The 26,250-nt window shown below is 44.1% G+C and overlaps 1 protein-coding gene across 1 annotated transcript in view; it reads right to left on the bottom strand.

The window, feature by feature from the left end:
• Positions 1 to 26,250, bottom strand: part of pcloa (piccolo presynaptic cytomatrix protein a) — a gene marked incomplete at both ends in the record, with an annotated part of 95,089 nt that overhangs the window by 11,236 nt on the left and 57,603 nt on the right. Inside the window, 14 exons of the mRNA XM_080757512.1 lie at positions 196 to 469; positions 1,589 to 1,660; positions 3,525 to 3,618; positions 5,449 to 5,475; positions 8,545 to 8,675; positions 9,626 to 9,676; positions 10,890 to 11,113; positions 11,887 to 11,951; positions 13,311 to 13,419; positions 16,063 to 16,188; positions 17,899 to 17,974; positions 18,649 to 18,731; positions 20,515 to 20,562; positions 22,419 to 24,573. Of these exons, the coding sequence (XP_080613638.1) occupies positions 196 to 469; positions 1,589 to 1,660; positions 3,525 to 3,618; positions 5,449 to 5,475; positions 8,545 to 8,675; positions 9,626 to 9,676; positions 10,890 to 11,113; positions 11,887 to 11,951; positions 13,311 to 13,419; positions 16,063 to 16,188; positions 17,899 to 17,974; positions 18,649 to 18,731; positions 20,515 to 20,562; positions 22,419 to 24,573 (3,535 nt within the window). The remainder of the gene's footprint in view (positions 1 to 195; positions 470 to 1,588; positions 1,661 to 3,524; positions 3,619 to 5,448; positions 5,476 to 8,544; positions 8,676 to 9,625; positions 9,677 to 10,889; positions 11,114 to 11,886; positions 11,952 to 13,310; positions 13,420 to 16,062; positions 16,189 to 17,898; positions 17,975 to 18,648; positions 18,732 to 20,514; positions 20,563 to 22,418; positions 24,574 to 26,250) is intronic.

Consider the following 26,250-nt stretch of genomic DNA (forward strand, 5'->3'; position numbering starts at 1 on the left):
GGTTAAGGAAGAAATAAAGGAGGAGAAAGACAAGAGAGAGAGAAAAGAAGAATGGAATGGACAGAGAGGAGAGAGAAAGCAGAGATCCAACTGAAGACAGAAGGTTGTGAGGTTGTGGTTGTGGTGGTGGTTGTGGTTGTGGTGGAGGACTTGGTGAAGAAGGTGAAGAATTAAGGAATGCCATTTATCTCCTACCCTTGGCTGGATCGGGGAAGACCCCGTGACTGCGGCTCTTGCTGACGGACGACTTGGCGGGGGGCGACGCCTCCGTCTGGCTGTCCAGCTGCTGGGCGGAGCTCTTGGGGGAGGAGTGTTGGGACTGCGAGGAGGAGGGTTTGGAGGACGAGGAGTGCTGGCGGCCCTGGCTGGAGTGGGACCGCCGGTGGTTGTCGCCTTCCGTCTGCTCCTTCAGGGGGATCCAGCGGGGGGTGTTGTCCAGCTGGACCGTGTTGGACAGGTCTATGAGGACCTGGTGACACAGAAACAAGACACAGAACCACTATGAGGAACTGGTGACACAGAATGGACTATGATGGACCAGGTCTATGAGGACCTGGTGACACAGAATGGACTATGATGGACCAGGTCTACGTATGAGGACCTGGTGACACAGAATGGACTATGAGGATCAATGTCTATGAGGACCTGGTGACACAGAATGGACTATGATGGACCAGGTCTATGAGGACCTGGTGACACAGAATGGACTATGGTGGACCAGGTCTACGTATGAGGACCTGGTGACACAGAATGGACTATGATGGACGTGTTCACATGCCAGGCTAGCCGCACTAGTTTATTTATGTCAATAACAAGGCAGTTTGAATGAATTGGCCCGTTTGACTGTCAAGGGTTCAGCCTCCAGGAAGAAACCCTAAATACCAATAATGGTGTATTCACCCTAAAGTGAATACACCATTGCACATAAAAACAACTCCAGGGTGTCTAATGAAGTATACTGTCACCTCATAGACACGTGAAAAACTGGAAAAATACAAAAAATCGTGGCACTCCATCTTTAAAGAAATTGAATAAACTGGATGGAGTCACCAGCTTCTACCCTCTCTACACTGTGTCGCCTGTACGAGCTCCAAGGAAACAAACACAGTATGTAGGCAAAACATCCAGGACAGACAGTCCTCACACGCATTATAGAACAAATGCATGACATCAAATCTCCTGTTGCCAGAGAGACACACTTCATGGAAGCCAGTCATTCCACAGCAGATCTGTCTATTTATAGTTATAGAACAAGTTAAGACATCCAGAAGAGGTGGTGATTTATTTAGACACAAGACTCCTTCAAACAGAGTCTAGAATGGATCATTCATCTACAGTCCGTTAATCCGGGTGGCTTAAACGAAGATCTCTCCCTCCTTTAACCGTTATGCTGAATTATTGTTAAATATTAGCCTAGTCTCCTGCAGGAAGCCTTTCTTTGGACGTAAAAACGGATGATGATGATGGTGATGATGATGATGATAGTCATATCGATTGATAGGATATCAGACTGTCCTCCCTATTTACTGGAAATTATTATTATTTGGGTTATTATGAGTGCAGATGCAAGCTGTAAAAATGATCTTACCTCCCCTAAGAAGTCATTGGAGGAGCACTTGTCATAGTCCCACACGCTCACTTCTAAGGTCTTTTTCCTCAGCTGAAATGCACATGTCCAGAGGGTTACGTTAAACACACAAAAACACCTTTATTTTAAATGCACATGTCCAGAGGGTTAAGTTACACACAAAAACACCTTTATTTTAAATGCACATGTCCAGAGGGTTACGTTAAACACACAAAAACACCTTTATTTTAAATGCACATGTCCAGAGGGTTACGTTAAACACACAAAAACACCTTTATTTTAAATGCACATGTCCAGAGGGTTAAGTTACACACAAAAACACCTTTATTTTAAATGCACATGTCCAGAGGGTTAAGTTACACACAAAAACACCTTTATTTTGCCCGAATGAAAAAAGAAACAAAATGACAATGAGCATCAGAGATAAATGGTTTGATGTCGAAATCAAGCGAAAACAAAAATCAAAATCAAAACGGGAACCCCTGTTGGTGTTTTAAGCATTATGTTATACTTTAGCTATTGAAAAATAGCAGATCTACAAGCTCATAGCATGAACCTGTAGTTCTTCTATTTTTGAGAAATCGTGAACGTGTGGCGCAAATCTTTGAATTATATATTCTTTCAGAGCGAATGTTTTTTAACTCAAATCTTTGCTTCTATAGGGAGTTCCCTGGAACAACATATCTTCAGATGGGAGGGTCGGTGGCCAAATACATATCATTCTGGGAGTCCTTGACATGAAATATGGAGCACCACTGATATAGAAGCATGAGGTATTTCAGAAAACTGTCAGAATTTACAAGACAGTCAGGTCTAAATGGGTAGGAAACCCCCAACAAAACCCATAAGTCTGTGATTGATATGAGCTCTCAGTGCATCATGTAAAACAGGATGATTAACTCCCGATGGTGTTGCCATCTGCTCTGCAAAAAAAAGAACGACGCTTGACCCCCCCTTCAATGACAGGGGGGGGGGGGGGGGGGATTATATTAAGAACAGTTCCGCACTGCTAGTCATAGGCCCCCAGGTGACAGGCGCGGGGCGGGGGTGAGGAGGGGGCTGTGATTTGTCGACTCAAACTAGCAAGTAGAGACGGGGGAAAAGGTACAAGCGAGGTCATGCTCGGTGCAAACGGTAATTAACACAAAGTCTGCTAGAGATTTGACTGTTGAGTCTCAGTATAGCCTAATGTGATTGTGTGTGTTTTTGCCAATCTTCTACATTCACATGTTTAGAAATTATTAGATTTATTATTAGAGAAGGTTTCCATCTGTTTGACCAAAATATGAATGCCAGAAAGTGGCATGTAATATTCTGCAACAGTGCGTAAGAAAGCAAAGCAGCCTAACCACAAACAAACATTACAGCAAACCCATAATTGAGTAAGTGCACTCCAAATTGTCGTCTCTTTGAGGGACGTTGGCTTTGTGTGTAGGTCAGAACACGTCGCCTTAGGGCTGTGGTTCTCAACATCGGGTTGGTTACAGGGGGTCCCCGGGTAAATGATTTATAGACCAAATGGACCCTTACAGGGGTTTTAACTATCAAATAGGTGTGCGTGGCCTTTGCTTCTACGGGTCGACGGCATGGAACAAACTCCCACTGTACCTTCGACAGGCAGCCTCTGGAGACATGTTTAAAGCACAGCCCAAGACCCACTTCTACACCCTTGCTTTTAATTGATCTTTTAATTTTGTCCTCACTGTATTGCATTACTGCTTGTTTTTTTTAATGTTTATGCCTTGCTTTTCTTTTCTTTTTTTCTCCATTGCTCTGTAAAGCACTTTGAGCTGCATTTCATGTCATGAAAGGTGCTATACAAATAAAGTTTTATTATTATTATAAAACTGGGGGTAATTGAAATGAAAGGTTGAGAACCACTGCTTTATGGCATGTGTAGCAGTGTCAAAAAACTAAACGCCTTCGTGCTGTGTACCTGCTCCAGGTGAATGTTCTTATAGATGACCGTCTGGTTCCACTCCGGGTTCTGCGTCCTGCCGGCATGTTTGGACCTCCGTTTATTTTCAGCACTGCGGGGGGGAGGGGACACACACAACACACCGACACTCTGGGTCAAAGAATGAGGCGTATACCGGAAGGTACGGAACGGGGAGCGGAGCGGAGTTCACGGGGGAGGGGGGGACGGGGGGGAGGGGGGTAGAACCACAATGCAACGAGCAACTACACGACAATGTCACATAACACTACGCTGCAAAAAACCCCCGGCATCAATTTAAACGAGGGAGACTTTAGTTTTTTTCAACCAAGGATCATGTTTAGGTTGTTATTAGAGAAAGTAAAAGATGAGTGTTAAATTTTGTTCATTTGCTGCTTTCTTTCGTTTTAGGGATTTTAGCTGTTTTTGACAGGGGGGCGGGGGCATTCGAGCATGGGGCTAAATATGTATAATTTTACATAATTTTATAGTGATTTATCATTTACTATAGTCCTACTAGACCCCAAGAAATTACATCTGGCCACAAAAGATCACATGATCTACTGAATGTGAAGGTACTGTAGCCTACTGGGGGGAAGCCACACTGTAATAGGCTCAATATGCAGTTTGACACATTCAGTAGATCCCGTGATCTTTTGTGGCCAAATGTAATTTCTTGGGGTCTAGTAGTAAAAAAATTTATCGCTATACAATTTTGTAAAGAAATACATATTTAGCCCCATGAAAAGAAAGCAGCAAATGAAGAAAAAAAAAACACTCATCTTTACTTTCTCTAATAACAACCTAAAACATGAACCATTTTTGAAAAAAACTAAAGTGGTCCTTTAAACGAGCACTCTGGATTTTGCAGTGTAGAAGGCATGTACAGTAGCCTGTACAGTATGAGAACGATGGTGATGCAACATGAGACCACACAGTGTTAAAGCCTGATCTATACTCCGTAGATTAGAACGACGGCGTATGAATTAAGCTTTATGGATGCCCAAGAGACTTTTGAACACAATGTATTTATAATATAAGGTGATGAAATATGTACGGATGTGATGAGATGTTTAGGGGCGTCAGTTTTATTATGTTTCCAATGTAGAACTATGGGGTAAATACATAACAATAACTGTAGCAGGAGGATACGGAATACATGACGATATATGGCAGAAGTTCTATAACACAATGCCTCGTGAGGAGTTTTGCGGAGAGCTAAATGTGTATTCGTGAAAGGAGAAAATGCAGGGTAAAGTAGTGTGTGTGTGTGTGTGTGTGTGTGTGTGTGTGTGTGTGTGTGTGTGTGTGTGTGTGTGTGTATGTTTATTAGTGTATTATTGAGCCATCAAGTACTCAAGGAAGGACACTATAGTGGAGGATAAATTCTGAACACAATCACAAGATCGATAAACCCAGAGAGATGCAGGGCTCTAGTCTACGTTATGGTATCAAATCACAATGATTAGGAAAAGACAAACAGGACGTCTAATAACTACTGGGAGAACACAAGAGTTAGTCGGGGGGAAAGAGGGGGTTATTACCGGCATACAGTAAAAGGCTAGTATGTTACAGTGATATGGCTGATGTTAATATTTTTGTTTAAAGGGATATGGGCCTTGCTCTAAATTGCATAGGGGGAGGGGGTTGGGTTGGGGGGGGGGGGGGGACAGGGTGACACACAAGTGTCAGAGGGTGAAAAAAGGGGGGTTGGAAGAATCACGGAGATAAATTGGGTTATCGCAAGCAATGACCTACCGGTTGGGGGTTAAGGGTACGGCATGGACAGTTCTGCAACCCTGACCACCCACAACAACCCTGGCCACCCAACAACCTTGACCACCCAACAACCAAATGTCAACCAAGGCAAAACAAAAGGGACCAAAGTGTCATAACCAACCATTGTGGGCAATTAGTCACATACCTGGCATTCTGGACAACCATGACCTGACTGAGGGGTCCAGCATGCATTAGATGTAGAAAACAACATACAGAAACAATTGTCAGTTGGGCAGCGAGGGGTCAGAGGGGTCAGAGTGGGTCTGTGGACGCTCTGTGTGTGTGTGCGTGTGCGTGTGCGTGTGCGCGTGCGTGTGCGTGTGTGTGTGTGTGTGCGTGCGTGCGCGGAAAGAGGAAAGTATTACTGGTACATGAAAAAAATTATGGATGTGGTGACGTGTAGTCACTCCCTTTTTAAGCCTTCTGTCCGATATTTGGATTCGACCATTTAATTCAGCATGTCAACATTTTGCAACCATTGGTGACCATAATAATTGGTCACGATAGGGTGGAGCTGGGGATATGTGTTTTTTCACCTCTATCCTGACACAAATAGCGACTTCTAAAATCACAAAGTAAAGCACACACTGCTTCATCCTCTAGTTTACTGTATATTATACACACATATTAAAGCACACACTGCTTCATCCTCTAGTTTACTCTATATTATACACACATATTAAAGCACACACTGCTTCATCCTCTAGTTTACTCTATATGGGAGCATCATTTACGTGAACATTTTGTCGTACTGAAGAAGACTTGAAGCTACAGCGAATGAGAACATAATGAACCGATTAGGGAAATGTTTTCCTGGGGTTATAAATCAGGTGAGAAGTATACAGTAGACGTCTACACAATCTTTCCCTGTTTGCCATTGAAATGTATTCAATTCTGCAAAAGGTTAAATTCACGTCCACAGTGCTGGCTTCATCGTTCACACTATGGGAGCTCCCTGCCTTTGCCACAGAGCAGATAACATTTTAGGATGATGCGTGTTATATTTTATATTTTTGTGTTCCAGCGTGCGAAGCAGCAGCAACAGGGGGGTGGCTTGGCTGTGATGTGTTGTCATAATTTGTTTTGGTGTTTTGGAGAAGCACACATACAGTAAAGTACAGTATAATGTTTGTGTAAGAACATGGACAGTAGCTGCCGATCCTAAAAGCTGTGAGTGTTTAAGTGCAAAGCATTACACGTGGCACACACTTGCACTGTGCGCACATGCATTATTATGGTATCCACCGTCCACGTTTATCTGAAACGCCCCTGCAAATACATCAGCGGTTCTCCAGGGAACCCACAGAGAGCCCTGGAAAGGTGGGAGAGCCAATTATATTCTACTTACAGCATAATCACCCTGAACCCGGAGCGCCGCGGTATAAGAGCGTGGCTCATATTACAACCAAATATGGGAACCTATTGATTTCTCGTGTCCCAGAACCTATAGAAATCCACCATCAGCAGTCAATATAAGTACAATCTCAAGCCCTGTATAATTTACATAATTAGTTCCGGCTTGTCGTTTTATATTGATTTAAAGCAAATTACCTCATTGGTCTTAGATTTGTAAAACATTGGGCCCGCACCCCCCCCCCCCGCCCGGTGTACAGGTTAAAAATAGGTGTGATGAAATTGATACCGGGAGTGGTTGATGTGCTGTAGTGTACACTCAAACATGTCATGGCAAGCTAAAATCAATTGTAAATCGATTTTTTAAAATGAATGGAAATTAGGTTTGAGGCTTCAGTCTTGGCAAAATGGCTGCTGTTGAAGCTGGATTTCAATGAGAATGTCACTTGCGAGTGTATTTTACTCAAGACAGACTCAAATGTATGGCTTCCAATACCAACTGATAGTGACAGTTATATTGAACACGATCAATATCTCGCTGGTTAACATGAGGTCATGTCGACCTCATAGTCATCAATCAATGTCAATCATTTGTTTCTCAATCAGATCACAACAAAAACTGTTGCCACCTGTAAAACATGCACGACTGTTCACTGAAATTCTTACAAATTAGTTAATTTGTAAGAATTTGTAAACGGTCTAAACACCACTGTGAACACTTAAATATATATTTACAGAAGCCTACAGTATGTTTATTATATCTCCATCCAAACGGCATCCCACCTCCAGTTTAGAGTAGACGTTTATAGCCTCTTACAGTACATAATATGATATCCAATACATTACTCATTGATTTTAACAGTTCGGCGTTATGGTACTTTCAACTTCTTCCTGTGCACGCATGAAAGACTGCAAGCCCTTCGACTGCTGCGAAAATAAAAATAACACCACATGTCTAAAATACACGGGTCAATGGAGTTTCTATTGAAGATCTGTAACTGTAACTAAAACATATATATTTTTATACATTTTATACGTGTGGTGGGGGGCTCAGAGTGTCGTCAACTAGGGAAAGTATAGGCTGTCTTCACCACAAAACCGTTTTTTTATTGGTGAAAAAAATCGTTATTTTTTATTTTTGCAGAAGTCGACAGGCTGTGCTGCATTTCATTCGAGCGCAGGAAGTGGAGAGTAGCATAGCTGTTGTTAAGGAGAAGTCCTTAACGGCCAAGCTACACGAGTGCGTGCGTATGCGTTTACTGCGCGCGTTTATTGCGCGCGTACAGTGCGTTTGGATAGGACCAATATATGTCAATGATACCAGCTACACCAGACGCACGGATACCATACCATCCTACGCATGCTCTAAAAATAGGATCAGTTCTAAAAAAATTACGTGTGCACACATGCCCGGTGTAGCTTGGCTCTGGACCAGACCTAGTTTGGCCCTTAAGGCTATGGACCAGAGCTAGTTTGGCCCTTGTTAAGGCTCTGGACCAGACCTAGTTTGGCCCTTAAGGCTATGGACCAGAGCTAGTTTGGCCCTTAAGGCTATGGACCAGAGCTAGTTTGGCCCTTAAGGCTATGGACCAGAGGTAGTTTGGCCCTTAAGGCTATGGACCAGAGCTAGTTTGGCCCTTAAGGCTATGGACCAGAGGTAGAGAAGTCCTTGAGGCTATGGACCAGAGCCTTAAGGCTATGGACCAGAGCTAGTTTGGCCCTTAAGGCTATGGACCAGAGCTAGTTTGGCCCTTAAGGCTGTGGACCAGAGCTAGTTTGGCCCTTGAGGCTATGGACCAGAGCTAGTTTGGCCCTTAAGGCTACGGACCAGAGCTAGTTTGGCCCTTAAGGCTATGGACCAGAGCTAGTGTGGCCCTTGTTGACTCACCCTCTCCCTGGCAGAAGGTAGACTTTAACAAAGGGGTCAGAGTAGCCATTGTTGTCCCATGGAGCGAGGTTCCTGGCCTGGAGCACATGGACGATCAGGTTTCCCAGCTGTTTGTCGTAGTGGATCTGAAGCTGTGACGAACAGAGGAGGTGCAGGACAGTATGTTGGAATCAAAGGTGAACAAAACAGAGCAAAATAAAAAAATATACAGTATATAAGGAGTTTTGTCTGACTAGGTTCGAGATATCAGACTAACGTTAACAATCGTCCACAATCATAACTATTGTGTTTGTAAATCAGTGGACCATGACACAGCTTAACACAACTCTTCTTTACTTTCAAACTCAGAGTAAATATAACAACAACGGGAGAAGCAGCAACATCACACACTCATGTTGTATATCAGACTGAAGTACTAGATCCCAGATAATCCCCCCAATCATCACAAGGCAACACAGGAATATGCAATGAGCGCAGCACCATCAAACAGCTGTCAGTGAGACATAACAATAACACCAGAGTGAGCTCCACAAATCACGTTCAACCCAGATTTGGGGCCTGGGTCGTAATCCAGTCTGGCAATACAAAAGTGTGAAACCTTACTGTCCCTCCAAACCACTCGAAAAGAGCATTTATATATATATATATATATATAAATTATATAGGTGGCTGCAATTCGGAACAGGACCCTGTAAAAAACCTACAGACCTTGTATTGAACTGTACTTTCCTGTGCTTTGCTTTGCAAACTACTAATAAATAAATCAAACTATGCTATCTTAATCATAAGAGTTATGTTCTACAATATCAAATAACACAAAGCGTCCGTTCGCCCGCCTGCCTGCTGTCTGTCTTTGTCAGGCGGCATAGATGTGGCTAAAACACCTCTAGGTTGCTAGGGACCTAACGTGACTTGACTACGTAACAGCTGTGTTTCACTAAAAGTATGTAAATGAATAAAAGATGATTCTTTAATTCATTTACATACTTTTAGTGAAACACAGCTGTTAGTTACGTAGTCAAGTTATGTTTATTCGTGTAGCTGCAGCAGCAGTTTTACTGCTTTCCAATCAAAGTTGTACCTGTATCTCTCCAGAGACGGGGTGGGACTGGGTCTTGACCACCTCTGCTGTCTGTAACACAAGAGATGAACATACTTCATTATATACAGCAGGGGAAGGCAACCTTAGGCCCGGGTGCCAACACTGGCACAGGGGAGGGTGGTCACTGGCACACTGGCATAAGTGTGAGACAGAGAAGTTTAATTTAATATTCCAAAAGGGTCAGTTCAATTAAGTCCACTCACATCTACAAATTATATCCTGCCATAATAATTGTATACATTCATTCAAACTGAGCTAACTCATGACTGGGGAGGGATTCTGGGACATAGGTGGGCTACGTGGTCTGAGTTTAATGATCATTATACATCCTGATGTGAAAGAAAATATCTCTAAGCTTGTTACGTGTATCCTATGGAAGATCACAATCAGTTGGGAATATTACATTTTTGATGTGGTGTCATAATTATATAATTATGGCACACTGACTATCACGAAAATGAAAACATGGCACGTAATGTGACCCCTGAGATACAGTACCATGGCTGTCGGGCAGAAAGCATTGTTTTAAAAGTGTGAGTTCATGAATATTCATTTTGAGCTCCTGTCTTAAGAAGATGAGAGCCTGAAAATTAAATTCCAAGATAAACATAAATATGCTCCACGGTGCAGTAGTTATATAATCTTGTATTTATCTATTTTTCCATGGCTTGCCTCCAGTAAACACACAGTCTAATCTTTAGATGTTTTACTTAAGACCAGCAGTGGCGTGCACAGACATTTTGAGGTGCTATACGAGCTCAAGTGAAGAAAAGGGCACCTTTTTATTTTCATTTTGAAAATTCCTCTAATCTGGTGTACAGGTGATGACATCATGCACATTACATGCATAATAGAATTACAAATTCTTTCTTTCTTTATAATGGGAGAATTGGCACTCAGAGCCTAAACTGGTGACCACCAGGTGGCGCTGAAAGAGTTTAATAGTGTGAGATTTATAGATTTTGTGGCATAAATAATGTATTAGAAGCGTTTAATCCAGAATTGATCGATGTCACCATTAGCCACATACTGCTTACACTGTACGAAACAAAAAAAAATCACACCCGTGTGAACTGAGTGGTGCAATTTTGACGACCCCTGGTCCCAACCACATACACACACCCACCCCCGCCCTCACCTTGGTGCCATGGACCCCTGGTCCCAACCAACCACACACACACACACAGACACAGACACACACACACACACACACACACACACACACCCCCACCCCCGCCCTCACCTTGGTGCCGTGGCGTTTCTTGCCCATGGAGGGTGAGCTGGGCTGGGCCGGGCTGGAGGCCGCCGAGGTGGAGGTGCAGGCCGGCGGGGGGGCCGAGGTGGAGGTGGAGGAGGTGGTGGAGGAGGAGGAGGGGGGCTGATGGGGAGCCTGCTGCTGGGAGACCTTCTGCAGCTCGGCCGCCAGCTGCTTGGGGTCCACGCCGGGAGACCTGGGAGGACGGTCACCTGGAGGAACATGGTGCAGCACATGTAAATGGTAAATGGTGCATTTATATAGCACCTTTATCCAAGGCGCTTTACATAGATCGTGCATTACATTCACCCTTTCACACACACATTCATACACCGATTGCGGCGGAAGCCATGCAAGGCACCAACCAGCACATCGGGAGCAATTTGGGTCTTGCTCAAGGACACTTCGACATGGAGGAGCCGGGATTCGAACCGCCGACCCATGGATCATTGGACGACCCGCTCTACCTCTTGAGCCACAGTCGCCCACATGATGATATACAGGAGCACATGACAACAGGGTCCAATGGCAATGCAATGCGTTTTCCTAACCACTTCCTTTAAGCAATGTCTACCAAACACTGGTGGCGGAAGTCGGGACCCATTCTTGAGTCACCGAAAGAAATGTGTGGATTGTGAGTAATATATATATATATATATATATGAGACAAAAAAGGGACTCCTGCACATCCAAAAAGACCCGTAGGAGGTGCAAGTCTAGTTAGCAGGCATAGACATCAAAAAAGAGAGAAAAACCTTCCAAGGAAGGGACTGACTGCACACTCCAGGGAACAGAGACGGACAACTTACTGCATCAAACTAATTTATTAGCACGACGCGTTTCGCTGTGAGCTTCGTCTCTGTTCCCTGGAGTGTGCAGTCCCTTCCTTGGAAGGTTTTTCTCTTTTTTGATATATATATATATATATATATATATATATATATATATATATATATACATTTAGAGAGAGGGGGGATTAGATCACCTTTAGCGGGCTCATGGAAATCCAACTGCTGGGAACTCTCTGAGTCAGCTAACATATTTAGATCACTATGAGAGAGACAGAGAGAGACACAGAGAGAGAGAGAGAGTTAGGAAGGAACAGTTTAAGTCATACATAATTTAAATGAAAAACTGGAATTGAAAAGAAAGTCAAGCGAGGTGACAGACATCCTGAAATGACTAGTATGATTGTATGAATCACACCTCCTCGCTACATTGAGAACCATTTGAAATGTGAAGGTCACGATGCTTATCTGGATCCACTAACATCCGGTGGTTAAGATTAAATTGTAACGTTCATGAAAGACAGTTAAAAAGAACGTAGGCAGGCAGACATGGAGGATGCAGAAAGAGAGAGTAGGAGTGAAAGACGGACAGCAGGTGAAAGGAAAGAGAGACAGAGGAGGTGGTTGAGAGAGACAGAGGGAGGGAGGTACGGTACAAGGTCATTAGTATGAATTACTCTGAGAATAGATAAGGAAATAAAGTAAACTAAAACTAAACTAAACCTTTCTACAATAGACAGCTGCTCATGAAGGCATGCAGGGCCATTCGGCAGGACGATGCCCAACCACTCGAGTCAGAGTACAGGCTGTTGCCATCGGGCCGTCGTCTGGGTGTCCCCGTTGTCAAAAATAACAGCCTGTTTCTTCAGTTTCTTTCATAAGAATCCACCGTAGACATGTTATGAGCTACTTCCTTGCAGATGATTATTTTATCATCAGAGTATATGGAAGCGCTCGTTATCAGTAAAGCAACCTCCTGCTGCCTGCTGCATTATGTGCACATTCTAAACAGGTGGTACAGATGGGCTGTTGGGTGATAGTCAATGAGCGCTTCCAAAGTCCTTTTTTGTCTTTTGTTTATTGATCTATGATGGCCGGCTGTATTTATCTATTTATATCTATTTATTGTCTTTTGTTTATTGATCTATGATGGCCGGTTGTAAATGTCAGTAGTATTGTAATGTTAGTACACATGTTCTTCTTATCATTATGCTGTAACTATTTATTTATCTGGATCACAATGGAATTAAGTCGTCTGACTTTTTGTGCAATCCTGATAATTCTGTACTGCTCCTCTATGAATTGTATCATGAATATATCAAATAAATCAAATCAAATCAACACAAAAAAATCACATCCGTGTAATAAGACAAAATAGTTGCGACGATACGATTATGTACAGTACACTGTGACAGGTCTTTACTGTACTTACAGTCTGACACAGAGCTCTGTCTCTCCACACTGCTGTCCCACCAGACCCTGTATATATATATATATATATATATATATATATATATATATATATATATAATATAATACTTACAGTCTGATGCAGAGCTCTGCCTCTCCACCCTGCTGTCCCACCAGACCCTGTATATAATATATATACAGTAATACTTACAGTCTGATGCAGAGCTCTGCCTCTCCACACTGCTGTCCCACCAGACCCTGCACTTCTTCGTACGTCTTCCCCGACAGAGGAACGCTGTTCCACTCCAGGACTTGCATTCCTACAATGATGCACACGCCGGCGTAAACATGACACACACGCACAAATGCACATTCACACCGGAGCGCACACACACACACACACACACACACACACACACACAGTCCACAACAGGAAAATGATGAACCCTCAAACTAACTATAGCCTGACGAATTCATTCCAAAGATGCTATACATACAAGTACTGTATGTATACTGTACTTGTACATCACACCTATAAAACTACAATCCGGGACGTATTTTAATAAAATAATAACATTGTTGGGGTGAACTTGAATAGTTCTAGTGTTTGGGACAGGCTGGTATCAGGTTCTGATCAGGGCGGGATCCTCGTTGGAGGTAATAGTAAGACGTCAGGGTCTTCTGGGGTCCAGATGGGAGGTCCGCAGCCAAATAAATATCAATTTGGATGTCTTTGACATGGAAACTGAAAACGTTTGAGAACCACATGCAACCACTGCACAATTCCCGGAAGTTATACGCGGGAACCGCAAAAAACTACTTTCTGCGTTTCTGACAAAAAAGTCCTATCTGATTGCATTAGGCGACATTAAATGACGTTCGCCTCTGAGAGACAAAGTGATTAAATCACTGCCTCTCCTGTTCCTGGAACAACATATTTTCAGATGGAGGTCGGCGGCCGATTACATATCATTTTTGGGATCCTTGACATGAAATATTTTACCCTGACATAGAAACTAATGGAAATATGACTAAATGGAAATGGACGTCAGGCCTAAATGGGTTAATGCTGTTTGGACATTGTTGGCAGTTACCTCTCCATCTGGAGAGGACATAAAACGTCCAGATTGTAGCTTTAATAATGATAAGAAATATTCTGAGCAAAAAAATGTGTGACCAGGTATTCTGTGACTGTACTGCATGTCTAACGCATAACATTTCCTGTAATCAGATGTCAGTACATGCACAAACAAACACACGCGCACACACACACACACACACACACACACACACACACACACACACACACACACACACACACACACACACACACACACACACACACACACACACACACACACACACACACACACACACACACACACACACACACACACCCTATGTTTTATAAGCACAACGTTGTGAGATGCAGCAATAACTGCTGGATACTGTACATCCCTGAAAGAGTATTCTAACAGAAAACAGAAATGTGTTACTGTACTTTGAATGATAATAATGTGCCAGACATTTAACCCATTCTGACCGGGAACCCATTTTGGTGTCGGCATCATGTTATGCTTTAGCTATTGAAAAATAGCAGATCTACAAGCTCATAGCGCGCCACCGAGTGGCGCGCTACGAGCTTGTAGGTCTGCTATTTTTGAAAAATCGAAGAACGACTGACATTTTTTAGAATCTGATCTCAGGTCAGAATGGGTTCATCAGACCAGTGTGTGTCCTAGTGGAAACCTCGTATAAATCTGATCTCAGGTCAGAATGGGTTAACATGGAGCAGCATGAGGCTAATCCACTGAGCTAGCCCAAGTGTCACGCTGCCTTTTCATCCGCAATTATCGTTAGCGTGGAGGTATTATACTGTATAGTGCAATCAGTGTTTATCTTTCCTCCCGCCCGCCAAAAGATACTCCCAGCTCTGAAAACGTTCTCTCTCTCTCTCTCTCTCTCTCTGAGCTAAGGAGGAGGAACTGATCCTTATCCCATTCTGAACGGGAACCCCTTTTGGGGTTAGCATTATGCTATGCTTTAGCTATTGAAAAATAGCAGATCTACAAGCTCATAGCGCGCCACCGAGTGGCGCGCTACGAGCTTGTAGGTCTGCTATTTTTGAAAAATCGAAGAACGACTGACATTTTTAGAATCTGATCTCAGGTCAGAATGGAAAACTGTCAGGATGTAGAAGACATTTTTAGAATCTGATCTCAGGTCAGAATGGGTTATTAACCTCAAGCGAACCGAGACGACAAGGTTTTGCGCGAGTGACTCCACAGAGTCCCACACACAGCCACGGCAAAGCCAAACCAAACCAAACGGAACCACCACAGCACACCAGGCACCCTGCCATCTGGCAGGGACTTACACAGGTTCAGACAGCTCTTCAGAGGGTTCCACGACTTGCGTCGCTGCACTCGTAAGTCTTGAGCTGTGTGTGTTGTGAGCGACATTGAGCTTATATTGCTTAACGATGAGGCTTTATGTTCAGACACATTGTTGTGCTTAATGTAGATCGATCTTTGACATCATTGACTTAATGAAGTGAAACGAAATGAAGATTCAGACTGAGTGTCATGGCTAGGGGACCCAGTCAACTATAAGGGTTTAAGTGTGTTTACCTTTTATGATGAATTCCTGTTCTGTTCTTTGTCTATATAGAAGTGTCTATTTGTACGTCTCTAAATGTTTTGATGAATTGAACATGGTGGACCCTCGACTTGTAAACAAGTGTAATGATTAATTGGGTCGTCCACTCACAGTTAACAGTCTTTGTATTGAGTTTGTGCTTGAAATATACTGTAATTCTGCAAACTGTTAATAAATATATCAATCAATCAAACCCCACTATTTCATATCAATATGGCTGGGGGGAAAAAAGAGTATTATTCACACAAACCTATATATTTACACAGGGTATACACTATAGTACACTATATTTTACACACACTTACCCTCTAAAATCTTTCCGGTTTGTTCCGCGGCACCGCCCGGTAGAACCTTCGCCACGTACGCTCCGATGTCTCCGTTGCTTCCCGGGACCTCCTTCCCTCCGACGACACGGATACCTAATCCATTTCCTGGTCCCAGAAAAACAAGGAATTAACTAAGACGTTCATTTCAAATGCAATTGAGATATGCACACATTTTAAGATATAGCACCTCTGACCTTTTGGCATTGTTTTAATCAATTACACACATGTGCTTTGGCGTTAAGGACTAGTTCACGCACCACAAGGGGTGCACGCACCACCACACGTTCTGCGCTCAAAATTGGTACAAGCTGAACTTTCAAGCTATTGAGAAGCTAGCACACTAGTGTGCACTAGTGTGAAGCTAGCACACTAGTGCACACTAGTGTTCCCCATTCTTTCCCCCATTTCTCCTCCCACTGTGTCCTGAAGATCTGAATTGATCGAAACACTGACGACGCAATGAAACCCAGAGCACACAGAGCTTTTTCAGCATCACGATTTTTCTTTTATAAAATAAAGATTCCCTGAAGAATCTCTTATAGTTACACCAACATTGTTCAGTTGGATTAAGCCTACTTATTAAGAGGACAATAAAGATGATTATGACAGATTGCGTGTCTCTGTTGAGTCATGGAGATTCTCCCCAGAGAGCAGCGCAGTGGGAAAAATAAGTACAGGCCGGCTCGTTCATGTCATTTGGCAGCTTATTTATATCTATCAATTAATGTCTGCCCATAAATAGGTCATAGATGCGTAATATTGATTCCTTAACACCATCTATGTCTTTTATTCTAACGTGCTCCTGTCCATACAGTACACACACGATAATCATAACCTCAGTCATAACCACTTATTGCTTTTTAGCTTTGATTCATTTGATGAACTGTAGCACCCCATAGTACCAACTCAAACAAAGAAGCCGGGAAATGTTTGCACTATTGGTGAGATGCGAAAATACTTTTCGCTGTACTGGTACTGTACATTGACAATAAATTGAATCTCATCTCATCTCAAATGACGTGTCTGCCTGCCATGGGCCTGATGGACGCGTTCACGAGCGAACGCCGGCGAGAGGATATGAAATAAATAGACCATGCAGAGAGTTATATGGCCTGTTGTTTATTTGATATCTGTGCCAATCTGTACCAGATTGACATCAGCCTCATCATCAGAGCTCATGAGTCATGATGGGTACTTCATACACTTCATTTACCAACACTCATTCTGTTTTACGAGCGTATAAAGGCAGTAGCCTGAAAATGGCTGTTAGCCACAACTGCTGCATGCTACGTTGCTACCCGTAAGGGGCACAGAGAGGGCCTGTTTGAGCCGGTCTGTAAGCAACCAGGTCAAAAACAAAAGATTGTATTCCTTACACCTGCAGTGTGAGCATATAAAACATATTTTATTCCTTTACACCTGCAGTGTGAGCATATAAAACATATTTTATTCCTTTACACCTGCAGTGTGAGCATATAAAACATATTTTATTCCTTTACACCTGCAGTGTGAGCATATAAAACATATTTTATTCCTTTACACCTGCAGTGTGAGCATATATTATTATTATTATATATTTCTTACACCTGCAGTGTGAGCATATATACAACATCATCCTCAGTGGCGTGCACAGACATTTAGAGGGGAAGGTGCTCAAGTGAAAAAAGGGCACCTTGTGCAGCGCATGGAACCGGCCGGTTCGATTTATAGATTTTGGGGCATAAATAATATATTGGAAGCTTTTGACGTTGAATTCTGGAACTTGTATAACATAAGAATATACAGTAAGTACACAGCTGCACAGTTCACCTTTACCTGAAACACTGCGGTCTTTAGGATCCCTCTGCAGGTTCACTCTGAGGTGGGGGAACGGGTAGTATGGACCTTTCCCCTATAGCACACACACACACACACACACACACACACACACACACACACACACACACACACACACACACACACACACAAACGAAAACAAAGACATATCATTGACGTACCTTGGGGAATGGACAGAGACTATATTGGGCCTATCATTTATACTCCATATAGTAGGAGTATAATAGATCCACAGGTTATCAACACAAGCACGTGTAATCCCACGGAATTATAATATTATGAATGATCCCATATTAATAGTGGCAAGTCTATAATATAACATGTAATCTAACTAGCTACCCTTATAACTAACTAGGAATAATCTCAGTAATTTGCCCAGTGTGCGTACGTGCAAGCCAGCGTTATTTTTTATTTAGGTTTTAGTCATAGTCTTTTGAATGAAAAGTTTGAGTTTTAGTCAACTAAATATATGATTTTAGTCCACTAAATCTACAGTTGGAAATATATATTGGCAGGCCTTAATGGCATCATAATTATATTACACTTGGCTGCAAGCTGAAAATAGTCAATAGTCAATCTCCACCCTCCCTAGTCTAGCTATTTGTTGACGAAATTGTCAATATATTTAGTCATAGTTATTATTTCTTCAACACTGGTGTGTGTGTGTGTGTGTGTGTGTGTGTGTGTGTGTGCGTGTGTGTGTGTGTGTGTGTGTGTGCCCTGTGTCACCTGTCTTCTCTCCACTCCATTCTCAGCGCGTCCATCTCTAGGTTGGTCAAACCAGTCGTTCTCTTCTCTCCTCAGGTGATACGCTTTACGGTATGAAAACAAGCATCACGTCAAAATCTGCCCTTTGATGTCATGTGACAACACAGATGGTCAATTCACCGACGGTGTCGGACGCATGCAGGAAGGTGAGAGGTCAAGATTAATTATCGATTAATTATAGAACAGACATAGACATGTGATAGAAAAGGCAGAGGCCAGAAAAACACTTTAAAAGGAGGTTGATTGAGGTTAATCTGTATTTTAGATTAATGTCTGTTGAACGGGGAAATGGATGTTAGTGCTAATTCGATGCCAAAGGCGGGTTTCTCTTTGTTCGTTTTTTCAAATCCCACACATCTTTTAACGTCCGTTGTGGTTTTTTTTGGGGGGGGGGGGTTTACGCTAGATTTGCTAACCTATGATTCACCTTTTGAGTCTCATTGAAAAACAGGAACCAGGAAATCACGTGAACGCAACAACACAGCTGTCATCCACTCCCACGTTAAAGACCACCAGCATGGTCATTTTCAACAGACCATAAAAACATGTCACCCCGGCCGCTTCACTCATATGGATATGAAGAATCAACTGACTGAGAGAAAACGCTAATGTTACTGCTGCTGAATTAGTTAGATCTTCGCTAGAAGCAGACTGTATCATATATGAGTGACTGACTGTGTGTCTGACTGTGTGTCTCTGATACAGAGACACCTCCCTAACAATAACGCCGAGACAGCTTGTTTATTTTTGGACCACAACGCTTATAGTAGACGATATTAAGATCACCCCATGTTATTCTCCATAGAGAAATTACTTCCGCGAACCAAGGGGAATCGAAGGGATGAGCGAGTTACGTCAGGACTTTAGAACCAGGGGAATGGAAGGGATGAGCGAGTTACGTCAGGACTTTAGAACCAGGGGAATGGAAGGGATGAGCGAGTTACGTCAGGACTTTAGAACCAGGGGAATCGAAGGGATGAGCGAGTTACATCAGGACTTTAGAACCAGGGGAATGGAAGGGATGAGCGAGTTACGTCAGGACTTTAGAACCAGGGGAATCGAAGGGATGAGCGAGTTACATCAGGACTTTAGAACCAGGGGAATGGAAGGGATGAGCGAGTTACGTCAGGACTTTAGAACCAGGGGAATGGAAGGGATGAGCGAGTTACGTCAGGACTTTAGAACCAGGGGAATGGGAAGGGATGAGCGAGTTACGTCAGGACTTTAGAACCAGGGGAATCGAAGGGATGAGCGAGTTACGTCAGGACTTTAGAACCAGGGGAATGGAAGGGATGAGCGAGTTACGTCAGGACTTTAGAACCAGGGGAATCGAAGGGATGAGCGAGTTACGTCAGGACTTTAGAACCAGGGGAATCGAAGGGATGAGCGAGTTACGTCAGGACTTTAGAACCAGGGGAATCGAAGGGATGAGCGAGTTACGTCAGGACTTTAGAACCAGGGGAATGGAAGGGATGAGCGAGTTACGTCAGGACTTTAGAACCAGGGAAATGGAAGGGATTAGCGAGTTACGTCAGGACTTTAGAACCAGGGGAATCGAAGGGATGAGCGAGTTACGTCAGGACTTTAGAACCAGGGGAACCGAAGGGATGAGCGAGTTTCTTCCAAGTACAGTAGATGACTGTAGGTTTTTGTTTATTATCTGAAACTCTGATATTATCATAAATCCTGTTTTATTTATATTTATATTATGGCACGGCCAAGTGGTCATGCCAACATTTAGTCATGATTTTATGGAAATGGGCATCATGGCTGCAGGTGAATTAGAATAATTACTTAGCAAAATAAATCGAAGCAATAATACTCTACCATTGTTTGGATCATCTCTGTCCAAAGCCATCATTGAATCACTTAGGCCTGGAATCAAGGCAAAGGGGGTTTAAAATGCATAATACATAAGACACCTGTATTAATTTATCAACATGGGGCATGGACTGTAATGTTACATTCAAGACAAATCAGAACTGGGAATTGTATTTTAATTTCTCTCCAAGCAATAAGAATATTTACATTACTGTCTTCAGAAGAATTTGGCACCTCATGCTAAAGAGTGCACGTGTAGAACAGCATTTTTAACTTCCCAGTTCCAAGTTCCTTTTAAACACTTTACTTTATTTTCTTTTGAGTTTTGCCTGAAATCATATGCAGTATGAGCATTGGCAATGTGCATACACGATTACACATAACACTTTTAATATGATTGTTTTGTACATGCGAATGTGCATTCATGAAACAGCAAAGCTGAATAGTGTAAGTAGTTAATACCTAGTATTCAGTCAATTACCTGTAGTATTCATAAAAAGGTGTTTTATAATGCAATCGTTTCAACATACAATCTACATAAATATGACAATATATCCATGCAAACACTCACACAAAGGCATGCAAATTAAGATGTTAGATTTATTTCACTTACAGTAATATCGCATTAAAATAACATGCATTATGAAACAAGCTATGCAAAACATGCAAGGTTCCTGTGTGTCCCTGTGTGTCCCTCCACCATAAGGTCCCTGTGTGTCCCCAGTGTACGTACCTCCACCATATTGTGAGGTTAGCTACACACTACTTACAGTAGTTGACCAATGTTTGGTATCACAGCACATTTTAATATGAAACTATTATAGTACATTTTAACAGCATGATAATGCAATGTTAGTGTATAGCCACAGCAGACATCGACAACTCTCCAATATATATATATATATCTATATATAAATAAAATATACTCTATATATTTGAACTTAATACGTTATTATTATAATAAAGCATAGTTTATATCAAAACCTACTGTTAAGTTACACTTTTTTTATTTCATTTTTGTAGTGGGGAGGCACTTTTTTGCGTGACGGGTAAGAACAAGCCATTTTTGCAAAGGTCTAGACATCGTTTTGAATAGGGATTAATTATGCTGCCTCTTGCATGGTACGGATTTAAGGGACTATGGAAATATTTCTCTAAGACTTACATCTCGCATATGTTTGAGCCATTCTGACCTGAGATCAGATTCTAAAAATGTCTGATTTTGTGTCGATTTTTCAAAAATAGCAGATCTACAAGCTCGTAGTGCGCCACTCGGTGGCGCGCTATGAGCTTGTAGATCTGCCATTTTTCAATAGCTAAAGCATAGCATGATGCTAACACCAAAAGGGGTACCCGCCTAAAATGGGTTTTAAATGGCTGCAGTGATGTTATAATTATGGTCTAAAATAAAATGTAGGCTGCTTGCGAGAGAGATATCGGTATTCACAGAGGAACACGTCCTACACAACGTACTGTAGCTCGAAAACAAAGACAGAAATGGACAGAAAACATGCATAATAATTATGTATTCAAACAAACACCCAAAGAAAAGACCAAACTCAAACACCCAAAGAAAAGACCAAGACAAAGACATGCATGCAAACAATTCAGTGAAAAACGAATGTATTAATTGAGAAAATACATCATTGATCATTGAGATAGAGAGAGAAAAAAACAGACTCATGCAGATGGTAAATGGTAAATGGTGCATTTATATAGCGCCTTTACCCAAGGCGCTTTACAGAGATTGTGCGTGCTTGTGTGCGTGCGTGAGTGTTCTTATACACTCACAAACACTAGAAGAAAGTGCATAGAAATGAAGCCACAGCAGTGTAAAAGATATAACATGCAGTAGCAGTAGTAACTGAATGATACAGTACAGTAGTACAGTAGTACTGTATGCTGTTTACCTTCGCCATCCTCCATGGTGCCCTGGAGGTCGTCCATCAGGTAGCCCCTCCCCCGGGTGGGCTCCTCCCTGAGATGCTGCTGCTCCTGCAGAGACAGACAGGAGCCGAACTGGTCCCTGGAGTCGGCCGAGATGGGCGGCAGCGGCCCCGCCGACGCCCGCGCCATGCCCATGGGCTGCCCCACGGGGCTCAGCGGGCTCTCCTCCTCAGAGTTCTGCGCCACGATGGGCAGCCGGCCGCGCCCGCCCTGCACGATGGGCAGGCTGGTGGGCTTGGCGCGCCCCGAGGGCGTCTGGTTATAGTCCCCGACCGACGCCTCGCCGTCCCCCTTGAGCCGCAGGGAGGAGCTGGACGGGTCCCTCTTCAGGGACAGGTCCAGGCCGTAGCAGGACGTGGGCCTGGACGAGGGTCTGGAGCGGCTGCCGCTGGGATAGGCCTGGGAGTCCAGGCCCGAGCTCTGCTGGCCCATGAGGTTCAGGGACCCGGCCAGGTTGGCGCCCAGCGTGGAGCCCAGGTACTTCTGCTGCTGCTCCGCGATGTTCTTGCGCAGGCCAAAGGTGATCTCGTCCTGCATGAGCCTGCTGGATCTCTGCTGGGACCCAGTGGAGGGGTTCCCCAGGTAGTTGTAATCCGTGTCCAGACCCCCCCGGCCGTCTGTCATGGAGGAATACTTGGAGACCTTGGGCTCCATCAGAGGCGTCTTGTGTTTCTGGTACAGCATGGCCGACGCCGGGAGGTTCTTGGCCGCCTGCTTCTCCAGCGTGAGCCGACTGATGCTGTACTTCTCCTGGGCGGTCTTGGGGTAGTGTCTCTGGGAGTAGCTGGGAGTGGAGCTCTGCTGTGGGGTGTAGTAGTGGTGCGACAGGCCCAGCTGCTCCAAGCCGTCCGTTCCGCCCGTGCTCCTGCGGAACTCCTGCTTCAGCTGCTGCTTCAGGAGCTTCAGCTCGTAGGGCTCCTCCATCATGGGGTCCTCGTCCTCCTTGCCGTAGGTGTGGAGGCGCGACGTGGACCCCAGCAGGTAGTCGGAGGACCCCAGGTCGGCGGCGCTCCGCCGCAGCAGCTTCTCCGCCTTGGCCAGCTCCCTCTCGGCCAGGCTGTAGGCCGACGACAGGCCGCCGCCGCCCCCCGCCGAGGAGCCCGCCTTGGCGGCCGCGGCTAGCTCCGCCGCGTCCTCCAGGAGCATGTAGCTGCGCGGCGTGTGGTGCTGCTCCACGTCCGCGTGGTAGTAGGAGGAGTCGGAGGAGATGGCCGACATGGGGCTGCTCGCCATGCTCACCGAGTCCAGCGCCCGGAGGTCCAGGTGGTTCCCGTACTTGTCGTACTTGACGCCGCCGAGGTAGGCGGAGGACGACAGCGAGGAGGGGTCCGGCTGGCGGCTGATGATCTCGTACTTGGTCGACTCCAGCTCCTCGAGGAGCGCCGCCTGCCGCGCCGCTTTCTGCTGCAGGAGGAGCATCTGCTGGTAGCTCTGCTGCTGGGCGGCCGTGAGGGAGGGCACGGAGGAGTAGAGGGACTGGGACTGGTAGGCCTGCTGGGGGCTCTGCTGGTACTGGTACTGGCTCTGGGGGTACTGGTAGGAGTATTTCCCGTAGTCGTGCTTGGTCTGCGGCGGGACGAAGTCGTCCAGCTCCGACTGCGGTGCGGTCCGCGGCCGCTCGAGGAGACCGTGGCTCCCCCCGTGGCTCCCCCCGTGGCTCCTCTCCATCACCTCGTCATCGTCGCCGTCCACCGAGTGGCTCGTCTCCCGGATGTTGCTGACCTCGCTGTCCGACATGTAGTCCCTGTCCTCGGCCACGCTCTGCAGATAGGCCCTCTCTCTCTTCTCGCGCTCCATCAGGAGGGCGTCCTTCCGGCGGTTGATGCCCATCTCCAGGTAGCGGAGCTTGGCGTCGATCTCCTTCTCCTCCTCGTCCAGCTCGGCCTGCTTCTTGCGCAGCTTGGAGGACTCTCGCTCCACCAGGTCCAGCTCGCGGTCGATGTCCTGGAGGATCTTGGCGCGCGCCATGTTGGAGTTGCGGCACATCCTGCGCCGGGCGGAGCCGGTGCTGTACGCCGTCTGGCCCGTGGCGGTGGACTCGTCTTCGGACGGCGGGTTGGGGAGCGTCCTCTTCACCTTCTTCTGAGTGCCTGTGGGCGTGCTGCCGGAGCTTTTGCCCTGCGGTGAGACACAAGAGGGGAGACAAATCAGTATTTTAGCTGTGAAGTGAGCGCCCCCTCATGAGATACTTCCGGGTCCTACTTTTGTGTCCCCATAGAGTTATACCAAATCTGGCTGTGACAGGCCGTCCGCTCCACACGGGATACTATCGCCATTTTATTTTATTGTGTCAACTAAATCCTCATTAATGCAAACTAGATTCAACATACTCAAGCCTGCACACATTCTAAATATGCCCCCGAAATATTTTAAAGAGCAAATGGACACTAACAAAGATTAATAATTCTACTCGAGTTGGAAGCATTAAGACCCATTTTAACCCTCAATGGCTTCCTTTCTGAAAAATAACGTCATTGTAAAAAGATTCACGTGTATTAATATTTACAATGAGATGCGGGATAATGCACCCCATAATGGTTACAGAAACAAAAAAAATATTTTCTGTTCATCTTCCAGGTCCATCCACCACCAGGTCAAGAAATGTTTGTGATGTTTGGACTTTGGAACAATGTGTAGGAGTAATATAAACATGTGTCTGTCCTGGTGGCGCTATAATAGGACAATATTAAAAGGTGGCATTACTTGTTCTTCAACGTAATAGAAATGTGCGTGCAAAGTTTCACAGCAATTGGACGCTGCGTTCATGATTTTTTTAAACAGGCCACATCTGCAAACCACGATAGCTTCTTAGCTTACTTATTATTGTCACCTTCTTAAACTAATGGCCTAAGTCATTTTTTTTTAGTTGGAATAAATAAACTGATCCAAAACAAAACTATATGATATTTCTTCAACAACATTTATAACAATTTACAGTATGACTATTTAACTTAAAATAACAGTCTGTCAGTTATGTAAGGATTAAATATAATTAAATTGGACTAACCCTGACTTAGGCCAATTTATTCACTGACTTGACAATCTTTTTTGTGGCTTTTTTGTTTCGTTTGTTTTCTGTCACAAAACCATGTGATTTATTTTGCCTATTTTGGCCTAAAAATCACACTCTTGAGATAGGCCATTTTACTAAAAGGGGCGTGATCTGCATGATCCTTTTCAATTAGGACTTTTCCGATTTTACCAGAGGTGGCCAGTACGTGTCATGAAGAGCTGACTTAGGCCAAAAAATAAATTTCCTCAAAAAATGACTTTGGCCATTAGTTTAAGAAGGTGACGTTATGATCCTTGATGACTATTTCTATAATTATGACCAATTCTGCAAACTTTGGAAGGCAACAGGTATGGAATATAGAAAATCTGTGGGATCTGTGTTGATCACATGACTATAAAGATAGTGTGTACTGATTTGCATGATGTGTTTTGTTAAAAATAAAAAAATCAGCCTGATGGTGGTGCTATAACAGACCATTCTATTGTACAATAAAATGCACAGTTTGGCAGCAACCGGGCCAACGGTGGCGGTTATTAGCTGTATACAGACGGACGGACAGGGTGCCAAACATCTCCCTATATGCCTTCGGCCTGGTGGAGACGATAATGTATTATTTTACTCTGTCTTAATTCTAAGTAATGACTAAAACCATGGAGTCTTCAAGAGAGAAATAAACACTGAGAATCGTGTTGATCTTCGGTGTAAAGGTAATTAAACCGTGTATTCCTGCCTATAAATGTTACCTGCTGCTCAATAGATTATACGCTCTTAACCCATTGAGA

The sequence above is a fragment of the Protomyctophum bolini genome (genome assembly GCF_963924005.1).
Source record: "Protomyctophum bolini genome assembly, chromosome: 23".
NCBI classification, from domain to species: domain Eukaryota; kingdom Metazoa; phylum Chordata; class Actinopteri; order Myctophiformes; family Myctophidae; genus Protomyctophum; species Protomyctophum bolini.